The sequence below is a fragment of the Podarcis liolepis genome (genome assembly GCF_965112155.1).
Source record: "Podarcis liolepis genome assembly, chromosome: 5".
Classification (NCBI taxonomy): Eukaryota; Metazoa; Chordata; class Lepidosauria; order Squamata; family Lacertidae; genus Podarcis; species Podarcis liolepis.
Window position 1 is genome coordinate 37,789,712 of NC_139556.1, and position 23,887 is coordinate 37,813,598.

General features: G+C 42.2%; 1 protein-coding gene across 2 annotated transcripts in view; it reads left to right on the forward strand.

Moving 5' to 3' along the window:
• PAPSS2 (3'-phosphoadenosine 5'-phosphosulfate synthase 2) overlaps positions 1 to 23,523 on the forward strand; it is a 43,110-nt gene extending 19,587 nt beyond the window's left edge. Inside the window, exons 2-13 of one of the 2 annotated variants that reach the window (XM_083503089.1) lie at positions 2,839 to 2,953; positions 3,832 to 4,067; positions 4,867 to 5,005; positions 5,874 to 5,992; positions 6,113 to 6,226; positions 9,472 to 9,583; positions 10,661 to 10,690; positions 14,976 to 15,181; positions 16,546 to 16,681; positions 17,730 to 17,998; positions 19,140 to 19,369; positions 20,254 to 23,523. In XM_083503089.1, coding sequence (XP_083359215.1) covers positions 2,839 to 2,953; positions 3,832 to 4,067; positions 4,867 to 5,005; positions 5,874 to 5,992; positions 6,113 to 6,226; positions 9,472 to 9,583; positions 10,661 to 10,690; positions 14,976 to 15,181; positions 16,546 to 16,681; positions 17,730 to 17,998; positions 19,140 to 19,369; positions 20,254 to 20,395 — 1,848 coding nt within the window. In that variant the 3' untranslated portion in view covers positions 20,396 to 23,523. The remainder of the gene's footprint in view (positions 1 to 2,838; positions 2,954 to 3,831; positions 4,068 to 4,866; positions 5,006 to 5,873; positions 5,993 to 6,112; positions 6,227 to 9,471; positions 9,584 to 10,660; positions 10,691 to 14,975; positions 15,182 to 16,545; positions 16,682 to 17,729; positions 17,999 to 19,139; positions 19,370 to 20,253) is intronic. The other variant, XM_083503090.1, reaches the window with a different exon arrangement.
• Positions 23,524 to 23,887: the final 364 nt, after the last annotated feature.

The following is a 23,887-nucleotide window of genomic DNA, read 5'->3' on the forward strand; positions in this document are numbered from 1 at the left end:
TTGATGGGAATCAGGTGTTCCCTTTGCCTATTAATAACAGCCTTGCTGGTTTCAGCTACCTTTGCTCCACCTTGGTCCTTCTGCAGATGCTCTCAGGCTCTAATTCTGTCCCTGCTGGGACTTGTGCCCAGCACCAACACTGGCTAGGTTGGGAGTATGAATGCTGAAAGTGACAATGAACAGAAACTGTTATTATTACTTTGGAAAAAATATCTGTATCACCGTAGAATGCCAGTGGGACGCGGGTTGCACTGTGGTCTAAATCACTGAGCCTCTTGGGCTTGCCTATCAGAAGGTCGGTGGTTTGAATCCCCGCAACGGAGTGAGCTCCCGTTGCTCTGTCCCAGCTTCTGCCAACCTAGCAGTTCAAAAGCACACCAGTGCAAGTAGATAAATAGGTACCGCTGTGGCAGGAAGGTAAACGATGTTTCTGTGCACTCTGGTTTCTGTCACAGTGTTCCGTTACGCCAGAAGCGGTTTAGTCATGCTGGCCACATGACCCGGAAAGCTGTCTGTGGACAAACGCTGGCTCCCTTGGCCTGGAAGTGAGATGAGCACCACAAACCCATAGTCGCCTTTGACTGGACTTAACTGTCCAGGGGTCCTTTACCTTTACCTAGGATGCCGTAGTAGGTACGAGCATGTTGCATGTTAATTTGGAGGGTTTTTTGTCGCTGAAACAAGATTTTCAAAAGTATCAGCGTTCCCAACCCCACTTGCCTTAGCAGTGTTATAGTTTGAAGCCTAGGAAGTGGGTGAGTAGTTGGTAGTCTGCAGTTTGCATACTCCTTCATGCTTTCTAGATTGGTTGCTTCATCTGGCATGCAGATGTGTTGTGAAAAACCAACACTGTCTCTCTCTCTTTGAAGACTCGGGACTTCAGCGGCATTGTAAATGTACATGTTTCTCTAGAATATATTTGCATTAGATTGATAAGGTCTATGAATAATAGTGATTTCTTTTAGATCAGAAAGATAGATTTCAGTTATATGTACTGGTAAAGGCAGCTTTCCGCGTTTGTCAAATTTTAATAAACATTTCTCCCCCAACAGTGCAGATATATTCTGCTTACAACTTGTAGCACAAAAGCATAGTAACATTATGTTTATATTATAGAGTTGCAATCTTCTTCCAGGAATCATTCTCAAACGTCTGATATATATACAGAGAGTTTTGATGACAACATTTTTGACTGTACTCTAGTTGTTGCTGTTTACATTTCTGAATGGTTGTGGATTAAGGTGGTATGTCCTGGTGAACAATCAGACCTTGTATAGCCGACTTTCAACCAGTGTTAGAAACTGAGATATGAAAGCTAGGAGCTAAATGGCATCTTAAGCTTAGGTTATGGGTGCAACAACAAAATGCCTAGGCACATTTTTTAAATAAGAATGCCAAGCTGAAAATGAATGAACTACAGCCAAAATACTATGTTCATTTTTCACATGGTCTAGTAGTCCTTCCCCTGACCACCCCCTTGATACTCGTAAGAGCGTCTCTTCTCCAGTCTTCAGAGAGTGGCTGAAAGTGGGGAGGCAGAAAAAGCTCCTCCTTTCCTTCCACTCTGCAGTTTTAATCTGAAATCTTAAGCACAGTATTGCACCCAGAGCTCAGAAACTGCTCGCGCTAATGAAATTCCCTGTCGCAAAATGTACCTAGAACAATGGGAGTTTCGAACACTGCTTTCGACCCATCTGATTTTTTAAAAAGGTTCATAAGGTTGCTTGATTGTAATAATATGAAACTTATGCATATTGAAACACCAGGAGATTTGTTGGGAGTGGTGAATGAGAGTGTGGATTTGCTCTGCACAAAACACAGTTGCCAGGGACTTTTGTCTCTTTAAGAATGATTCAGCTAAAAGGCGAAGAAAGAACAGGTCAAAAGGGAGTTTGGGCCCATGCTGGTATTTCCTGCAAGCTAAATAATTCCAGCAGGGTACAGAGCTAAACAAACCTTGAACGTTTCTAGAGTTTATAAAGACAAGCTTCTTACTTGGGACTCCGTGGTGATAAGCAAAAAAGGATTTTAGCTGGAATTTTATAGAGTTTTGGGAGATGCTATAGTGAACATTCAAAGAGTGCGATATACAAAGTCCTCCTTTCAAATCTCTCTTCAGTGTGATAAGGAAGCTTCTGTCTGTGACTCTTAGGCTGTGTACACACCATACATTTAAACCACACACCTTGCCACATCAAATCTTGGGAAATTTAGTTTAAGGTGCCGGGGAATGTAGCTTTGTAAACTACAGTTCCCAGAAATCTTCGGGGTGGAAATGTGCTTTAAATGTATCGGCAGCCTTAGTCCCTAATTCTGCAGTATGAGAATCAAAATATGGGGGGTGTTGACTTCCAGGATTGTTGTAAGACTTATTGAGATAAGGAAGGGTTGTCCAATGGTGACCTTTAATCTAACTGAAAGGACTTCTGCTTGTGCATGGCTGAGAACCTGGTTTTCACTGATTCCAACCCCCTGCCCTGCTCAGCCACCTGTGCCCCAGCCCAAAAGCTGCTCCTGAGGATTGAGGGGTGCTCCAAAACAGTATGGGACATAGCACAGAATGGTTCAGTGTATAGTGTCCTATCTCGTATGAACAGAAGTACGTTCTGCAAGCATGGGGGGTGGGGGCTCTGTTCCCAGAGCCCACTTGAGAGGGCTGAAGATTCCTGAGGATCAAACCCCTCCCCCTTTGTAAAGCCTCAGAGCCCTGTGGTTGCGCAGTAACATGTTCCTTCTTATTATTTTTGCTTTATGATACGTTCAGGTTGTTTCGTTACTGTCAGTCATGGCATAAACGGTTTCATTTCATGTTATTTGTTTGTGTTTCTGTGTGCTTAGAATCTCCATAGGTCCACCAATGTGGTCTACCAAGCTCACCACGTTAGCAGGAGTAAGAGAGGACAAGTCGTGGGCTCAAGAGGTGGCTTTCGAGGCTGTACAGTGTGGCTCACAGGTATTGTACTCATGATTAACTCAGCAAGTTGGCACATGGGAAAAGCTATTCACACAGTGGACAAAGTTACTGTATTGCAACTGATGGGTCCATTATTATAAGTCACATATAAGGAGAAAGAGGTGTTGTTTAATGTTCAGTTCAACATGGCCAAGAGATGTGAGTTCCAAACGCTTTAATATAGTGGTGGTGACTTGCTGGCCCATGGTTTGTGCCTGGCTCCCCAACCATTTTATTTTTGTTTAATTTGTTCCTGCCACAGACACCCACCAACTTTGCCAGTAGCGTAGCTCATCTGACAAATAGTGAGGGGGTAATAACCCCTGTGTGTCAGCTAATCTATGTGTGCCCTGTATCTGTTTGTGTTTGGTGCATGTGGCATATGCGCATATGTGAGGCAATGTATTTGTTACTGTCACTGGATGCTCAGAAATTGAGACTTCATGTAGAGCCATTGTTCACATGCAGTCCTGGGTGGCCACAGCAGCTCCCTGGCTCCCATTTCCCCAGCTAGAGTTTTTTTTTATGTCTATCTGTAGCCAAAATGGACTGAAAGAAGCTTTGCACAAACTGTGCTGTTACCGGTAGTCAACACTCCACTGTAGACACTTTTTCCCTGAGCAGTTAGAATATTTGTGAACATTTCCCAGCAGCTCAGTCAATGGATAAAGAGACTCATACATGACTAAAGACAAACACACATACCTGTTGTTTGATAAGTTAGATAACTTGTTTATAAAGGAATAAGAATGTTTTATTAAATGAGTTTAGTTGCATGATCTTTGAGAACTTATTTTATGACATATTTGTGAATGTGAAGGGTCCTTTGGTTTACATGAAAAATCACAGATTTTATGCACTGACTATTATTAATACAGGTCTTTCTGGTGCTGGCAAGACAACCATTGGGTTTGCACTTGAAGAGTACCTTGTGGCTCATGGCATCCCTTGCTACTCCCTTGATGGGGATAACATTCGTCACGGACTCAACAAAAACCTTGGCTTCTCTGCTGATGACCGAGAAGAAAATATCCGTCGCATTGCTGAAGTTGCCAGGCTGTTTGCCGATGCCGGACTTGTTTGCATAACAAGTTTCATTTCTCCATTCTCAAAGGTAAACCTTTCAAGAAAAACAGCATATTTCCCATGCTGTAAAAGCTACTTTTACTAATATTTGTGGAAAGAAGATACATAATTTCCGCCCTCCCTTCCCAACAGGTGGGCTGGGTTTGTGACACCGAACGGGCTTATCTGGTCTGGTGCCTACCACCTGGGTCAGGGTGGCTATCGTCCGGCCCCCGGCCTGGAAGGACAATGGACGGCCGGCTGGGGGTGGGGCAAAGGCCAAGGGAAAGAGGCTAACCCCTTTGGCCAAACCTCATTTTGTTTCTTTCTCTTTCAACATTTGGGAGCTAAAAATACAGTCCTTTAAATATATTGTTTCCACGTAAAGCATTGTCAAGGGGTGTTGGAATGGAGGTTGGTCCAATATTTTTATTCAGCATTATGCAAAAGAATACTGTTTATAAAATATAAGCATGTTTCTGGCAGAGAGAGAGAGAGAGAGAGAGGCTGTGTCCTGTGTCTGTGTGCCCTGTAGGTCTGGATACATCCCATGTTTGGATTAATGTTGGTATTTTAAATGTGGGTATATCTCTTCTTTTATTTTAAATGTTATCTTAATGCTGACGCATCGTGCTGTTTTGCTGCTATTTGTGGGTAGATGCCCTGAAAAAGCAGGATAAATACCTAGAAACAAATGAACAAATAATACAAGAGAGAGAGAGAGCGCTTTGTATCAATGTCCTGTCATGTCTCTCTCTGTGTGAGTGTGAGTGTTTGTACTGTAACGTAAAAGGAAACAAATGTTAGCATTGGTATGCTATTATTTACTCTGCTTTCCTTTTATACAGGACCGCCAGAATGCAAGAAACATTCATGAGGCAGCTGGACTTCCTTTCTTTGAAATCTTTGTGGATGCTCCCCTGAATATCTGTGAGAGCAGGGATGTGAAAGGCCTTTATAAAAAAGCACGAGCTGGAGAAATAAAAGGTATGCCAGTTTTTGCATCTACTGATAATGTATTCTATTCCCCACATGGAATCCCCAGTTCACATCGCCCCCCATCCCACTTCTTCCAGAAGTCTCCCTTGAGCAGCAGACTTGCTTTGACTGAACTCTGCCCCAGTCTGAATTTGTGTGTTATTAGATACCCAGCTGAGAGGTCCCAGGGGCCTCCCACGGCTGTGCCATGCCTAACTGCAGCTATGGACCCAACACAGCTGTGTTGCAGGAAGGAAGGGGCACTCTGGTGACACATTCTCCTGTTTGAAACCCAATGAGCTAGATAGGAAACTCTGCTGCCTTGGAAGGCAGCAATTTCTCTGTAGTGTTTTGACTTAAGTAGTTGATGAGAGGGACGTGGGTGGCGCTGTGGGTTAAATCACAGAGCCTAGGACTTGCCGATCAGAAGGTCAGCAGTTCGAATCCCCACGACGGGGTGAGCTCCCGTTACTCGGTCCCTGCTCCTGCCAACCTAGCAGTTCGAAAGCATGTCAAAGTGCAAGTAGATAAATAGGTACCGCTCTGGCGGGAAGGTAAACGGCATTTCCGTGCGCTGCTCTGGTTCACCAGAAGCGGCTTAGTCATGCTGGCCACATGACCCAGAAGCTGTACGCCGGCTCCCTTAGCCAATAAAGCGAGATGAGCGCCGCAACCCCAGAGTTGGTCACGACTGGACCTAATGGTCAGGGGTCCCTTTACCTTTACGTAGTTGATGAGAGGTCTCCAGCAGTTCGTGCAAAAGATGCAAAAGCCATTCCTAAGCATGGGTGTCCTGAAAGAAGACACATTTCCTTGCCCTTTTTAACCACTTGACTGCCATGCTATTGTTTATGTAAATGAATATTCCACACTCTAGGATTCACTGGAATTGACTCAGATTATGAGAAACCAGAAGCACCTGAAATTGTGCTGAAAACCAACGTATATTCTGTCACTGAATGCATCCAGCAGATTGTGGACCTCTTGCAAGATCAGGTACACTGTTTAAGTAACAAAACCTAGAAAAGCATGAATGTCTCCCCCCCCCTTCCCAGACCCATTTTAAAAAACGAATATTGTCACTAAGGGCCCACACATCTTCCTTTTATCCTCTAGAACATTGTTCCGCCAACTGCGATCAAAGATGTCCTTGAACTGTTTGTCCCTGAAAATAAAGTTGAACAAGCTCGGGCTGAAGCCAATGCACTGCCTTCTGTGAAGATTACCAAGGTAAGAGAGTAGTAACCTGGAGGTGTGAAGTTGTGTTAATCTGCTGTAGCAAAACCATCCAATGGTAGTGGATTTCTTCACCCTTACATTCCTTCCTGTGTTCCAAGGATTATGCATTGTTTGGTGCACTGTGTATCAGGGAGGTCTATCAGTGCATGGCGCCACTAATTCTTGTTGTTGCCACTTCAGCACCGTCTTCATTCACATCTAAAGCAGCATCATACCACTTTAAACAGCCATGGCTTCCTCCCAGAGCATCCTGGGAACTGTAGTTTGCTAGAGGGCACTGAAAGTTGTTAGGACTGCAGACCTCTATTCCCCCTCACAGAGCTACAATTCCCAGAGATCTCTAGGAAGAGGGCTTGATTGTTAAAACCTCTCTGGGAATTGTAGCTCTGTAAAGGGGATGGGGGGTCTTTGAGCAACTCTCAGCACCCTTTAATGAATTACGGTTTCCAGGATTCTTTTGAGGAGCAGCCTTGGCTGTTTAAAGTGAAATGATGCTACTTTAAATGTATAGTGCAGATGGGACTGCCATGCTATTGGGAAATGCAGATGGGGGAAAAAAGACCCAGAACTAGCTCTGCCATCAAGCCGATCAAGCAAACTGCATCAGCTTGCCAATTTTATAGTTTAGTATATTTTTATTACTCTTGGAGGGGTGCCATCTGAATGTTCTGCATCGGGTATCAAAATCTCTTGGATTGCCTTTTGAATGCTTTCCAATCCTAGATTTTTACTGGCTTCTTTTAACTACTTCTGGATTTTAATGTATATATATATATTTATTATAAAATAGTTGTTTTCCTGTTTGTATTGCATTTTGGAAGTGATCTTTGTCAATTTTAATTATGAACTTATTGTAACTTCATTGCCCATCACCTTGTCCACCTACCTGGTAGAGAGGCAGCCGGCAAAGGTGGTAAATAAACATTCCCAGGGCATCTTAAAGACTGACACATTCACTGTGGCATATGCCTTTGTAGACTAGGATCTACTTATTCAAATGCAAGATGGGAGAGTAAATTGGATAAATAGCTCTGTTCTAATCATCCATATCACTCTGTCTACTGTATACCTAGGGAAATCAGGGTCCAGCTAAATATATGTATCCTTCTCAGTGTGTTCAGTAAAATACAGTCATATGTAATCAGTACTTAAAACATTTCTTTGTTACCTTATGCCTTAATGTCATCATTGGGTGCACCAGGGGTGAGAAACTATTTGTTGAACTATAACTCCCATAATCTCTGATGATTGGCTATGCAGGCTAGGCTTGTTGGGAGTTACATCTGGAGAATTAAGGATTTCCCTTCCTGATTTACACTATGGAAAGGTTCCTCAGAAAGACCCGTTTCCTCTCCGCTAACTCTGGCAGAAGTTGCTGGCCCCCTTATGTGTCATGGACACATGCTAATGAGAGAGTTTACAAGATGGGTGGCCATTATGCCTCAGGGAGCCAGAATCCAAAATCCTGCATGTACCTCAGGTTTTCCCAGTTCCATAATATTCAAACCGTATTCTAAGGAATCATCTAAAGCTTATCCAGACTTAAGAGGAGTAAAAGGCTGCTTGTTCGCCACTGCCAGTCTCTCTCTAGAATGCACTAAGTTGCTAAAGGAGAGTGTTTGATGTGTTCTTAGGCCACCAACCTTTAACTTACCTGTGAGTTTGGGGACCCATTTCCCAATTGCTATTATTATTTTTACTGTGTATCTGTATGGTGGTAGTGCTGTTGTTGTGGCCCGCTTCAGATCAGGCCACAACCATGTAAGTGTGAGGGAACTTCACCATCTGAAGGCCAATGTTCTAGGTTAGTCATTCACTTCAGCCAGGACTACACCAAGGCCCAGTGGCCCCAGTCCACACCCTGTGTTAATTCCAGGGTCTAAAACATTCCTTAAGGCAGGCATCCCCAACCTTTGGCCCTCCAGATGTTTTGGACTACAATTCCCATCATCCCTGACCACTGGTTCTGTTAGCTAGGGATCATGGGAGTTGTAGGCCAAAACATCTGGAGGGCTGAAGGTTGGGGATGCCTGCCTTAAGGTACTCAGCTACATACAGGTGTCCTGTGGCCGACTTACAGACAAATCAGTTTAGAAAAAAAACCCCAAACAAACACAAAATGAAGATTTAACAACCACTAGTCAACACTGAGTTTATTCCAGGCTTCTTTTATCTTTGATGCTTTTGATCCCAATGCAATTGGACTCAAAATGATTCCGACGACACCTGTGTCCATCTACTGGCTAATAGTTGCAGGTGCAGCCATTTACACTTCTACAACTTCATGATTAGAAATTAATATCCGGCTACTTCTATAGAAATGCTAGCTTTTTTTTTGAGGGCTGTGTGTGTATTATTATTAATTGCATGCCCTTCGTATATATTTGAGTTGGGGCTATGTTGATATAAACTGGCTATAAGCAAGCAGTAAATTTCCAGAGCTGTGAGGGGGATCCAAAACCTGCCTCCTACACAGTGTCTACCAGGTGAAGAGGCTTTACTGCCTTAATGATGACTCTAAGTGCACCTTTTATTTATTCCTATACAGTGGTACCTCTGGTTATGTACTTAGTTCGTTCCGGAGGTCCGTTCTTAACCTGAAACTGTTCTTAACCTGAAGCACCACTTTAGCTAATGGGGCCTCCCGCTGCTGCCGCACGATTTCTGTTCTCATCCTGAAGCAAAGTTCTTAACCCGAGGTACTATTTCTGGGTTAGCAGAGTCTGTAACCTGAAGCGTATGTAACCTGAAGCATATGTAACCCAAGGTACCACTGTATCAGAGAATGGTTGGTATTGCTACTGAAGGGAGAGGAATTACATGTGGGGATAATATTGCATTGTAGCGAAGGTTTCCCAATATTGCTGGCATTGTGTGATCTGGTCATGAACCATGAGAAAACTCTTGGGGAGATACAGCTCACAGTATATGGGTTTCCCTCAACATAACCTGCCCATCATAATGACTGACACCTGCTAGTAAAAAAATGTGGTTATGATGTTTTATGCCTTTTGTTTTGGTCATAAATAACTTACACTTTTTAGTAATTGGGCCTGTATTTTAGTAGTGGAAATGTAGTCGCTTTTATCTAAGAAAATATTTGGGAGGGGGCACACAAGAATTGGGGACACTCCATTGTATTTAATTAGAAAGTAATTTGCAATACTTAAAAGTGTGAAAACAGGCAGTCTTTACTTGTGTTGTAAATCTGCCATATGGTGTTCTCTTTTTTTCAGTTGGATCTGCAGTGGGTTCAAGTCCTAAGTGAAGGTTGGGCCAGCCCATTGAAAGGGTTTATGCGGGAGAAAGAATACTTGCAAGTTATCCATTTTGGCACCTTGCTTGATGGTATGATTTGCCGGTTCCTACACTTTGTCGTTAGAGCTTTTGCCTGCCTATATGCACATTGCGGGAAATTCAGCAGAAGAAATCAGTTCAGAACACTTACCTGTTGAGGTGACTGGAGCATAGCTTTTGAATGAAACAGTTCACATTACTGCTGTATTGGGAGATGTGGAAAAAACCTGCTGATCACACACAGGCGCATCCATGCCAGATTCGGGGCATGTCCAGTTGAACTAGACCTAGCCTCACTCCCAAGGGCCACAGAAAACGCACAAAGCCTAAGGCTTTGTTTTGGGGGAGCATTTCAGTCATACAAGCTTTCCTCTTTATTTCCCAAGTCACTGGGCTTTAAAATGCTATTTGTGGTGTAATGGATAGAGTATTGGTCTAGGAAACCTTGGATTCAAACATGCATGAATCTCACTCAGTTATCTTGGATCACTTACTGGGCATAATGCAACAAAAGTTAGTTGTAACTAAATTCCATTGAAACCTAGAGCTGAAAGTAGTTTAAGAGATGCTTTAATTCTCATGGGGTATGCACACATTTCTCATGTCCCACCATTGCTCCCTGAAAATAGGATTCGCAGGGTTTTGTTTTGTTTTTTTGAAAGCATACACAACCTGGAAATCTTAGGAAAGTGGAATGGAGCCCTCTTCACTTAAGTCCTATTCCACTGCTTGCCATAATATTTATTTGCAAAGAACCTTTGTGAGATAACACATGTGGTCTTTTAATCTTGCCTACTATATGGAGTTGTTGTTATTAACATAAAATAGGAAAACCTCAGAGCCCTTATCATGTGCAACTAGCGGCCCCAAATAAAAACCTACATTCTCACCTGCATAAAAGGACAGATTCAGTCAGTGGGTTCCAGCCTTGCATCATAATACAGCACAGGATGCACAACTGCACCTGCGTTCGCTGCAGCCTTGAGAACCTTTTCCTCTCTACCTGCATTGGTCTGAATGAAGCAGGAGGATGTTGAGGGTTAGAACATCAAACTGAAGTTATTTGCCTGGGGGTGGGGGGGTGGGCCAGTTAAAATATGGTTGATAATTGTGCTTATATTTTGCCAGGAAGGGGTAGAGTTGATATATCCGAGCTTGGTACGTATTCAGTTGTTTTCTTCCCCCACTATGGTATGAAAATAATTACAGTTATGAGATTTTCATTTAAAAAGTTAGAAAATGTATGTTATAGAAATGAAATTTTGATGTAGAGGGCTGCAATCCGTTACGAGTATATTCGTGATCCAACCAGTTACCAGTACCAGGTTCCTCAAGCATTTTTATTGGCTGGGAAAGGCTATGTCTTAATTGGCTTTGATCCCTGATTGGCAAAGCTCTTATTAATTTCCATAGATCAGGCTTGCACTCAGTTCTTTTGTTTAAGGCGATTCCTCACTGAATATTAGCCATGTGCAACTTGTCAACCACTGACCCACATGCAGCTCTCCAGTCCCATACGCTGAATATTTGATGATAAGGCCATTGGCGGAATCCACAGTTTTATCTCTAAAATCTATATATTTCCAAAGAGCTTTCGATAAGACTTAAATAAAAATGCATCTGGTTGAATTGCACTATGAATATATTAAAAGTTCCTGATTATGCATGGATTAAATATGGGTGACCTATAGACTTGGTAAGTATAAAATTTAAAATAAGGTCAGCAGAATCTGCACGGTGGCTTGGATTCAAAGGTTCCCCCTCCGTGAGCAGAAAACCTCTTTTGATCATGGAAGGGCTGTGGAAGAGCGTTGCACAAGAACAGTTCTTCTGTTTCCGCAATACCATTTGCTATTATTGCTCTGGATTCCATACATTAACTGGTTTTACTTTACATCCCTGACATATGTGCAAAGCAAGCCCTTGCAGCTGGAATGCAGAAAAGCACTTACAGCAGCCACTTGCAAACACAGCTATTTAAAATCCCCAAGCACCAAGAGCCAAGCAAGCCTGGCTTTCCTAATGTTTGTTAAGTGGCTATTGCAAGCACTTTTCAATGGAGACATGTTTGCTCTCCAGCCATGATGTCATACTTTCCAGGGATGAACGGCATGTGTCCAATGTAGTTGCACAATTTATTTGGATACTGCAATGTAGTCCAAGATACTTTATTGCATTAGACCTTCAGCTTGTACCCCAGCCATTAAGGCTTGCTTTGCCCAAATGTAAAGGATTTAAATAAAGTCTTCAAGGAACAGTACTAATCACTGTACTTGCTTTTTGCTAGTGTGTCTTTGGATCCAACCCATAACCAGGATGATCAGATGGATAATCTCAAGGATAGTTAGAGTAGTGCAAATAATCACCAAATCCATTAAAATTTTACTTTGAAATTGTAATGAAAATCACATGCATTCAATGGTTAAAACTGCCATGATACTTCATTTCAAATTTGTCATTGTTTATATTTTTTATGAACTGAAACCTTCAAAAAAAGTTTTAATATGTTTGCGAGCGTTAAAAACAACCACCAGCTAAAAAAAATTGGGTAAGTTTACTAGAGGGTATAGTTTTTACAAAGTAAATGTTGTGTTTGAACAACAGCAAAACAAAACTGATTGTAAATATAGGGACACTGGATGCACAACAAAACAGAAAGGCAAAGTGATATTTTGATGCTAAGAAGCGGCATAAACTCAGCATGTGATAGCCAACATTAGTCACAGTCTGAGTAGACCTATTGAAATAAATGAATTTACATAACTCTGAGTAGGTCTTATGTTGGGTATTACTCAGTATTGCACATACTGGAATGAGCAAGAGCATGAGTAACAGGGTTTTTTAGTGTGTGTGTGGGGGGGTGGATATGCATTTTGAAAATGTGCATTTGGAAAAATAATGTGCATTTGGAAAAATAATGTGCATTTGGAAAAATGGGTGTGAGGGATGAGACATGTTAGGTATATTTGTTTATTAAGCACTTAACTGTGTTGAGGGCAATATGAACACAATCATGTAAGGAAAGAATGCACTGAGTTTCCATATTACCGTATTAAAAGACGTTTTTCTCTGGGGCTTTTTTCTCTTTGCTGCACCTTCATCTTTGAGAAGATAATGCTTCTTTGCATCCTTGTAAATACCTTGTAAATACTCTCAAAGTACTCCTGTTTTGTGCCTTAAGGCCTGTGTCACACCCTGTGTTCCTTCTTCAGTCTATTCAAACACAGCTGGTGTTTTGATATTCTATTATATATTTTGATGTTATAATGATGTTATATTGTAATGGATGTATAGCTAGAAGTATTTTGTTTCCACAAATTGTTGGGTACATATGTTGGAGGAGTGCTACACTCACCATTTTCTTTCCCCCACTGCATGAAAGACAAATATCTAACTTCAGCTGGGTATGACAGGCAAAGGAGATCCAGTCAGTGAACTACCGTAATCCAGAGAACTCCCTAATAATTTATTAATCCCTTTTGGTTTTGCTCACTAAACTCCTCTTTTTCCTAGTCAGGCCTTTCAGTTGAGCAGACCAAATATAGGCCTGGACTGAGTCTGAGGCAGACCTTCTAAAAACACTTGGCAGCTTAATTCTGCAGACAAAATACAGCTATGGCAGAAGAAATTGAGCAGGCCACTCTGCTGATTTGAGAGCACACTGAACTGAACTGAACTGTCAGTCTTGCTATGGCTGTGCTGTGGCTCCACTGAGTCACCTACTTGAAGGAGCAATTTGTACAGAGTTTATGGCTATATATGTCATTTGATCAGTGTAGCGATCATATGTCCTCTTTTTCCAGGACACTTCCTCTTTTTCATGGGTAGAGTCATCCTAGAGATCCATAATTAAAAGTAGAAGTTGGCCAATGTCTCCTCTTTTTTTGCTTTTCAAAATATGGCAACCCTACAAATTTATAGATAAATTTTGCTGCAAAATCAAAGAAAACATACCTTAGTTTAAAAAAGAAGAGAGTAGCTACTGGTGAAGAGCAAAGGTCCAAAGATCACTCATATAAAATGCTAGCGATTATATGAGTCTTGGAAGCAATCAGCAAACAAGCCAGTAATCATTACAAGACATCATATCGTTCTGAACTCTGGTTCTGAACTAAGGGATTCACTTTGTCCTTGATCCAGGAGTTGCACAGCCACTCCTAAGTGTTCCTGTGTGTTTCCCCCCATTCGCTCCAGTAAGAGGGCACAGTACTGTGTGCATAAAGGGATGTTGACACAGAGCTCCTCCTATTGAAGTGGATGAACAAATTCTTACTTGCACCTGAATGCTCATGCCTTGTGGCAACATACGAGGAACAGTGTGCATGGATCTGTAACGTTCTAAATAAAAACAACAACTTGAAAGTCCAATTTGGAGGTAGATATTGCATCCTCTAACATCTTTGTTGAGGTTGAGGTTGTACCAACAAACTGTAGTGGTATGCAAGGGTGTTTGTTTTTTACAAGGTGAATAAACTTTTTATTTAGTAGCTCATTTGGTGCCCAACCTTTCAAGTCAGTTCAAGTTAAGTCCAAAGTATGAGATTATGCCATGCAGTGTACTCTCTTGTGACTTCCCGTGCTTTGGTGTTATTTAACCTAGTTTTAATCACAGATTTAATGTAAAATGTTTTTCATTGCTCCGATGCTTTAATTATTGCAAATGGTTTTTTATTGCATTTTGAAGGGTTATTGATTTTAGTGCTTCAGTGCAAATTGCCCTTGGAGCAGAAACACTAAAAGGTTCATTTATAAAACAAATACATTTCACCTCTAATCTGTGTGCTCTGACTCAGAGCGCCCTTCACCATTGGGTGTGTCAACTGTGACAGCTCCTGGACAGCGACAACCTTAGCAAAGTGATCCATTCTCTGCTAACCTACAGATTAGACTACTGCAGTTGTCTTTGAAGACTGTTTGGAAGCTACAATTAGTTCAAAATATGATTGTTAGACTGTGAACTGGGGCAGTTGATTGGGAGGTGTCTCGGCATGGAGAAATTGGATGGGGACAAGTTTTTCTCTCTCTTTTACATATCAATTTCTGGATCTGTTTTTAATTGCTGCTGTTTTTATCCTGGGGGTCCCACCCTTTTCTTTTCTATTCTTTTCTTTTCTTCCCTGGGTGTTTTGTTTTAACACTAAAGCATGATATATAGATTGATTGATTGATTGATTGATTGATTGATTGAATAAGTGAATCGCCAATGCCTACAATTGGTGACAAGGACCTTCTCGTTTCAGTGCTTCCAGATGAGCAACTTAACCATCCTTTTCACATATCTGTGTGCCCTGCCCCATCTTGTTGAGCCACAGCTCTGATCATCAGTGGCTATTGGCCATGCTAGCTGGAGCTGGAGCCCAGCAACATCTGTGGAGCCATCCCTGATGTACTTTTATATTTTATTTCAATTAACTATATATATATATATAATTTCTTTCAACAGATGGCGTTATTAACCTGACCATTCCAATTGTACTACCAATAACTGCGGAAGACAAGAAACGCCTGGAAGGATGCAATGCATTTACACTGGAGTACAATGGGCGGAGGGTGGCCATACTGCAAAATCCAGAATTTTTTGAGCACAGGAAAGAAGAACGTTGTGCACGTGTTTGGGGGACCACATGTGCAAAGCACCCGCATGTAAAGGCAAGTGATCACAGAATAAGTTCCTCTTTTTCTGTGGTGATGAATATGAGCAACCTTTCTACCTATTTAGGTTGATAGCTCTGCATCACTTCAATAGAAAACATAAATTCTGCTACAGCAAGAACTAGGGCCTCCTAGGGAGTGGCCCCAGGACTCTTTCAAGAGGTGCGGTTGCATACCCTCCTCCAACGGCAATGTAAAAGCTCACTCATTTATCAGGGAAAACTTTGGGGTTTCAGTAGCCACTTGCTATGTTTTGAAACTGCTCACAACATTTCTATTTCGGGACAGGTGAGAAAGGTGATACAGTCGCATTTGTAATTACACTGGGCGCTTTTCAACTAAATTATGGTGCTAGTGCAAGGATTTGCACTAGTGCATGGGTTGTCCCCCCACGTGCCGCTTACATCATTTCCAGTTGTGCTCTGGAGGATTAGTGGAACCCCCAGAACAGATTTAGGGGGTTTAGGAGAGGGTGAGATCATTCCATTTCACAGGGAGAAATGCCTGTGCTGACAGAACAATATGCTTAATGCTACATTGAATACAACACATGGTTGTTGTTGTTTACTGTAGCTATTAATACTGGGTTTTTAAATGCCTTGAGCTTTTCTTTTCTTAAAATGAAGGTTGGCAAGGTTTGAAATAAATACATCTTTGTATTAGGAGCTAAAGATAGCAAGTTTCGTAAGAAGGAAGTATGCAGAAGTCTCAATGGCTATTTTGCACCAGCCCACCTCCCACCCCTGGCCTTTTGAATGGCTGCTGGGGTTGCTGAAGGCTTGTGCCTTCCAGCTAAGCCTGAGCCTTTGCACCTCTCACCTAAGCACTGCTTGAAAATTGAAAAATTGAAAGGATGGCAGCGCATGTGGGTGGGGACAGATTAGAATGCACCAGTGAGAACAGAATCTGCCCTCCCTGGCATGCTCAGGGCTCCATATGTCCCTCCTTCCAACCTAGTTCCTGGAAAATCTTTCTGAACTGATTGCAAAATAAAGTTTATGAATTAGAAGCTAGCAACAGTAGATAATCTCTACTGTAAATAGGCAAAGTTCTGAGATCTAAGTATATAGCAATATGGCCATGATATCAAAATTTTCAAGCAATGTTTTTCTAAACATGTAGCTGGGACAGGAGATGCGAAAGTTGTCATTCTCTGCTTCAGATTATCTTGAACTTTCTTGAACTGCCTGGAAGCCACAGTTTGCCTGCCACTCCTGCTACATTTCTGCTTTTTAAGCAGTCAGCACCACAAAACCTCTTCGATAAACTCCCTCCTTCATTTTACCATGGATAACAGCTGTAATCCCACAGTTACATTATAAGTATCATTTTGCCTTAATTAACTGTGGTGTCTTTGATAGATGGTGATGGAAAGTGGAGACTGGTTGGCTGGTGGAGACCTCCTTGTATTAGAGAGAATTAAGTGGAATGATGGGCTGGACCAATACCGCTTGACTCCCTTGGAGCTGAGACAGAAGTTCACAGAAATGAATGCTGGTAAGTGTTTGCATTTGCAACATTGCTTGTACCATGTGGCAGGGAGCAGGGCCTTCTCCCTGGTGGTTCCAACACTCTGGAACCAGATGTCCTGCAAGTGTTGAGGAACATATATAAACCACACTGATCCAATACAATATGTTGCCTGCTGCTGAGCCCAAGTGGCGTCTCCCACTAAAGTAACATGTTAAAAAGATTTGCACCATCCAGGTACCAATTCCTGCCTTCATCTATTCCCACCCTCCAGGAGTTCTGCCGAAGCAAATGGTTTGACCCTGCTCTTTGGTCCACTGAGACTAACACAGTGGTGGCTGTCCTGTCCTTCCAAATGATGGGACAGCAGCATTTTTGAAGCCTGAGAAAGGCAGTAAAACAGGAGTTTTCCTGAGCGCATAGCTGGCGTTGAGCAGCTCTGTTGGAGAGCAATGTTTAAGAGAGGTTCTGATTTAGGATGCTGAATTTTCTTATTAGGATGGTTGTTCCTGATGTGCAGATTTGCAAGTGTCTCTGTGACAGCTTTATTGTTCTTTTATTAGGATTTTTGTTGTTGTGCAAGTCAAGAGATGTTGAAAATGAGGCGGACCATAAAATGTTTAGAAATGAACACAATGTGATTCTCTCTTTCATGGGGGGGGGGGTGAGAATGAATGAAAAGTTATGTTCTTTGGATCGTGCCTTGGGGGGGGGGAAGTTTCCTACTATAGAAAGTCAAAGGCCTCCCAGGAGTGAATGATATTCATGCTAGAATTCCAGTGCTGATGTTGGCTTTATTAACAGGGAAGGGGAACCAGCAGTCAGGGATGATGGGAATTACAGTCCAGCAACATCCAATGTGGAAGGGTGCAGGTTCCCCATCCCTACTTTATAACAACCCTGGTTTAGGGATCTGTGTGTGTATGTTTTATATTATTATTAAGCCTGTAAATATTAAAAGCTGCTGCGTTTAATGTAGGTCCATATCATCTACTTTTCACTGCTTAGCATTGTGGTGCAGTTTTGCATGTCCTGGATCCTCCCACATCTGCATTTCCCACTTCTTACATTGCAGATGCGGTGTTTGCTTTCCAGCTGCGCAACCCTGTGCACAACGGACATGCCCTGCTGATGCAGGATACCAAACGGCGCCTCCTTGAGAGGGGCTATAAGCATCCTGTGCTGCTCTTGCACCCTCTCGGGGGATGGACCAAGGATGATGATGTGCCCCTCGAGTGGCGCATGAAGCAGCATGCTGCAGTGCTGGAGGAGCACGTGCTGGATCCAAAGTCCACCATTGTGGCCATTTTCCCTTCTCCAATGTTGTATGCTGGACCAACAGAGGTATGCATCATTTTGCTGTCCTCCTTTGCTTCTCCCTACAATGGGATTCTTTTCCTTTTAAATTATTTCTCTTAAGTCTTGGGAATTCCCTGGGAATTGTAGCTGCAGTGATGGGGACTACAAATCTCCAACAGAACATTATCAATGCCCTCACTAACAGAACAATCCTGTGCATACTTAGTTCAGTGGGGCTTATTCTCAAGTAAATGTGTATAGGATTTTCGCCTAAAGTATTATTTCCAGGATTCTTTGGAGATAAACATTGCAAACTGGTGCAAAACCATTGTAAGCTCAAAAGGGCTTACAAATATCAGTGAGAAGACAGTCGCAGCCCTCAAGCTTATAAAGGTAAAGGGACCCCTGACTATTAGGTCCAGTCGTGACCGACTCTGGGGTTGCAGCGCTCATCTCGCTTTATTGGCCGAGGGAGCCGGCGTACAGCTTCCGGGTCACGTTGCCAGCATGACTAAGCCGCTTCTGGCTACCAGAGCAGTTCACGGAAACGCTGTTTACCTTCCCGCCAGAGCGGTACCTATTTATCTACTTGCACTTTGACGTGCTTTTGAACTGCTAGGTTGGCAGGAGCAGGGACTAAGCAACGGGAGCTCCCTCCATGGCAGGAATTCAAACTGCCGACCTTCTGATCAGCAAGTCCTAGGCTGTGTGGTTTAACCCACAGCGCCACCTGCGTCCCCAGGCTCACTATAGATGCAACACAAAAGAGGGGTTGGGAGGGAGCAGGCAAAATCAAGTTCAGGCACTAATTCTTAGTTACAGGGATTTTGTGGTGAGCATATGGAGCAGGGGGCAAATGGAAAGGGGAGTAAAATTGCTGATCTTCCAGCAAAGCCAAGGGAGAAGTCCTGTAGCCTGTCTTTTCTCCTCTCCTATAGTGTGATGGAATGGCTGCTGAAAGTTGAGGGAGGAGCATGAATTTGTTATGGGTTTTCATCCAACCCTCCTTGGAAGTTTTTAAGCAGAGGTTGGATGGCCATTGTCGTGGATGCTTTAGCTGAGATTCCTGCATTGCAGGGAGTTGTGGACTTCCAAGTCTACCATTCTATGATCCCTCAAAGTTTTTTCAGCCAAACTCAATCCATCCATCCATCCGTCAAACTCTAATCCTGTGGCGTGTCCTCAGGTCCAGTGGCACTGTCGGGCTCGGATGATTGCTGGAGCCAATTTCTACATTGTGGGCCGAGATCCGGCCGGTATGCCTCACCCAGAGACCAAGAAAGATCTGTACGAACCCACACAAGGTGGGAAGGTGCTCAGCATGGCTCCAGGACTGAACTCTGTGGAAATCATTCCCTTCCGAGTAGCAGCATACAGCATAGTACAAAAGGCGATGGTCTTCTATGATCCGGACAGGTAAGTGACACAGTAAAGGACCACCTGTAGCAGAGGCTTAGTGGTTTTCTAATGGCTTACCTAGGCCTATGTGCTCATTTGCATCAGAAACGGTTCTTTCCCACATTCTCCTCCTCATGAACTATGATGAGACTTCAAATGAAATGGCATGAGATATGTTGAAAGGCAATGGAAGCCTCACAGATGAAGAAAAGTATATGTTGTTAATTCAAATTGCTCAAAACTGTGAGGAGGCTCATTTTGCAGCATGTGAAAATGTTTGAAAAATCTGTTTCTGGGTCTTGGATTAGCCAGTATGTTGAAATATAACTGCCTGTAGCTGCATGGCAGCTCGCTCTGTCCAAGATTCATTTTGGAAAATTACAAAATCAGAGTTTGCGAAAAGACCTGCCCAGTCGATAAGCGCCCATAGAGAAATAGCACAGCGAACATTATGTTCTGGTTCATGGGCTTGATTTGCTCCTGCGTGATATTGTGAAGCACAACCTTGAAATCTGGGTTTCAGTTCTAGGATTCTTGGAGAGGCCATTGCAACCATATTTATCTCATTTGTATGTTCATTAAGATGAACCAAAAAGTTGCAACTTCTGTGCATTGCTGCTGGTATTTCATTCTTTCTACAGTCATACCTTGGAAGTCAAACAGAATCCGTTCCAGAAGTCTCTTCGACTTCCAGAACATTCAGAAACCAAAGCACGGCTTCTGAAGCCACGGAAGCCCTGTCAGATGTTGGGCTTCCAAAAATAGTTCGCAAACCAGAACACTAATTTCTGGGGTTGTGGCGATCGGGAGCCAAAATGTTCGAGAACTACCGTAAGCTGTTCGAAAACCAAGGTAGAACTGTATTTGTAATGTCTTCATGGATAACTTTTTTTGCTTACTAGGCACAATGAATTTGACTTCATTTCTGGCACACGCATGAGGAAGCTGGCTCGTGAAGGCGAAAACCCCCCTGAAGGATTCATGGCGCCGAAAGCTTGGAAAGTGTTAACTGAGTACTACATGTCACTGGGAAAAAATAATTAATTTTGCTTTTATCCAAGTGCGTCTTGGTTTTTAAAGATGGGCTCTTTCAGTTGATTTATATGCTGTTCTACATCTTCTACTTTGAAATTTTCTGCTGTTTGTGGGCATTTTCTTCCCAGCTTTCCCATCTCTGAAGTTATTAGGAAATTTCCTCTTAATTTCAAAGGAAAGCCATAGAAGAGATTTTATTGTACATATATATATATATATAAAGAGAAAGATTATGGGAGTCCAAAGCCATATACTGATTTACCACAGCCTTTCAAAAGAGGTTGTCTGAACTGTGCAGAATTATGCAGCTGAAAATTTTAGAGTTATTTATCTGTTCTTCTTTGTTGCTTTTAATTAATAGCATTGAGCAAGCTGGGGATGAAGTTGGACTTTTGCTCCTCCTCCTCCTCCTGAGCAGCACTAAATGGGAAGTTTACTTTCTGCCTAACTTTGGCATGGCCTTTCATATCCCTTTTAGCGGGTTGATGCGACATTGTTTTTTAAATTATGGTGATTATTAATAAACACCAGCATCCTGATTCATCTGCAGAAACCCTCATAATTCCACATCAGATTTCTTCCATCATCTCAAATCAATTTTCAAACTGTTGCAAGCAATTTGGAGAGTCCTGGGAAGTTGATTTAACACTTAGCAGGGGTTGCAGGGCCAGCTCAGAGCACTTTGTTGTCTGAGGCAGAACAGCAAACAGTGCCCTGCCCTCCAGTTCAAAGTGCATAGTATCCAAAGCCAGTCAAGTTATTTTGGCACCTGAGGCAGAAAATTCGCTGTACAGCTCAGTTGGTTAGAGCATGATGCTGATAAATCCAACATCGCAGGTTTGATCATTGTTCTACTTTTGAACTCCTAGATTTTTACACATTGGACGGTAAACATTGCAGGTGCCATGAGGGAACTAGGGTGTTGTGGTCTGAAGTTGATACCATGAATCCATTGCTGAGGTTTGTCTGCCGCATTCAATATGTGAAGCTCTTTGGAACAGCCTGGAACTTTTATTGAATCCAAGCTTTTTAAGTGAATCCCTAGCCTTCATGAATGCAGACTGGATGTTGTATTGGCAAAGATTGTTCCATAATGCAGAACAGATCAGCCATCCCTGGGGCTATATGGTAATTCCAGCTGCTAGTCATATTCTCACAATTTAGTAATAGTTGCACTAAACCTCATTGAGGTTTCTGGTTAATCTAAGGTTCTTCCGAAATGTGATCTAGGCATTCGAGTGCAAACACGATTTGTTATACAAATATTAATACGCTTACAAAAGCAGTGGTTGTTTGTGCCAGTGCTTCAGTCAATTGTGACTGCATATGAAATTTATTATGAGACTTTAGCATAGGGGGGGGGGGAAGCATGATATATTCCTTCTCTTCAGTCTTAACTGCTGTAGTTAAAATAAAAAAGGCACTTGAAGCCCAACACTGAGTTAGGCACAAGAGCTAGCACACTGGTATTAGTCCACCTTATTCTTTCAGAATAGTAACTAAATATTTCCCTTGTCTGCTAAAAATGCCTTTTTTAACAGTGCATTCCTATGCATGCTAACTCAGAAGTCTCATTAAGTTTAATGCCGCTTATTCTCGGGTGCGTATAGGATTGCTGCCTTAATTTCTTCCACATGTGAACATTGTTCATATGGAATACAAAGAGAAATGTATTTTGTAGCCCACGTAGATTTTACATTCAAATTACAGATTCTGGAACCGTAGCATGTGCTTTGGTCATGAAAAGCATCCATAGATTTAGAAGAGGAACCAGATGCTCTTCTGTAAGCAGAGAGAGTCCCATCTATTTGTCTTGGAGAGGACAGCTTATCTGCAGAATTCACAAAATGCTGGTGGTAGTAGTAGTAGTTGGATTTAAGATAACACAAACCCATTGAAGTCAATTTCACCAAATCCACCTGATCTGAATGTTATTCAGTCGTACAAGGGACAGAGCACAGAAACAGGCAGTACTTCTGTATGTAAAGTTTCTGTAAAAGTTAAGAACAGGTTAATGACAGTACATGGGGCCCAAACCCTTCTCTCATGTGAGCAGATAGCATATGTGGGACTCCCTCCTTTCCTGCTCTTCTTCTGATTAGTCTTCCTCCCAACATGTTGAGAGCTGAGCTGGCCCAACAGAGGCCCTAGGCCAGGGCATGGACCGGATCGCGCCCAAACTTTGGCCAAGTGTTTAAGTCAAATACAAATTGCAAACTTAAAAACAACATCTGCCTTTCCATCTGTCTTATCTAGGAATGAAATAATATGGTTTCTAAAGATTGTGAAATGATGTTCTTATTTCCTGTAGCAATCATGCAACAAACACATCTTAACTGTCTCAAAATCGTATTTGAGAATGCCTTTAAACGGTTCCAGCTTTCAAAGTTTTGGAATCCTCATGACAAAATCCCAAAAGTATAGTAGGGCTGCATCCAAAAGTTGTTCTGTTGGCGCAAGGACTTTTGCTTGTGCACTGGAACTCCTCCTCCCCCTGTGCACCCCAAATCTGTTATAGTGGTTCCTCCAAAACTCCGGAACAGATTTGTGGTTGGAGGTGCGGCAGCATTCAGGAAGAGAAAGAGGAAGTTCCGTTGTGCAAGCAGAAGTCCTTGGGCTGATGGGATGACTTGGTCAGATACAGCCCATGTGTTCTTACAACTTGTGTGAAACAAATGCAGCCACTGGGCAGAGAATCAGCTGTTTTTGCTGTACAACAGGCTGCATGGGATCTGCAGCAAACTGCAATGAATTAACTAGAGATTGAAAATCAGCTAATGTATATTAACAAGAGTGCCTTTTATATCCAAGCCCTCTGGAAGGGACCTTGAAGATAGAAACGATCTTGCCATTTTATAATTTAATTGATATTTTAAATAGTGTTTATATATTTCTTTTCTTTTTAACCTTATACTACTATATCCATTGCCATCAGTTCAAATATATATGGGGTACTACTCCTTTTAAATAGTTAAAAGAAGAATATTCTGTAATATTTTATAGCATATTTATTACAGACACGAGACTGGAATGTATGCCTTAACTGATATATATATATCTTGATTAAAATGTCTTCTGAATTTCGTATTCTACTACTAGAATTTGCTTTTAATATCAATAAATATTTCTATGTTTAACTATTTCCCGACATTTCTTATTTATCGAAGGCCAAAACCTGCTACCTACTGTCTGCTACCCCAAAAGCCATTGGCTAAGATGCTGTGATGTCATGGAATGTTCTGTGTGGCACTGTGTCATGCTCAGTGTGAAGTTGCCAGCGGCAGAATGTTGTCAGAGTCCAACTTGGAAGAAAGCGAACTTCATTTACATAGGCAGAAGAGCTATGTGCTGTTACTAGGAGGCAGGAACAAACAGGGTGTGCAGAGTGAAGGCCGAGAACAGAATAGGAAGCAATCACATGGCAAGCTTTTGCTAAAAAGCATGATGTTAAGTATTTTAAATCAAAAGGAGAGCTAATGGAGTCAGTAAGTTGATTCCATG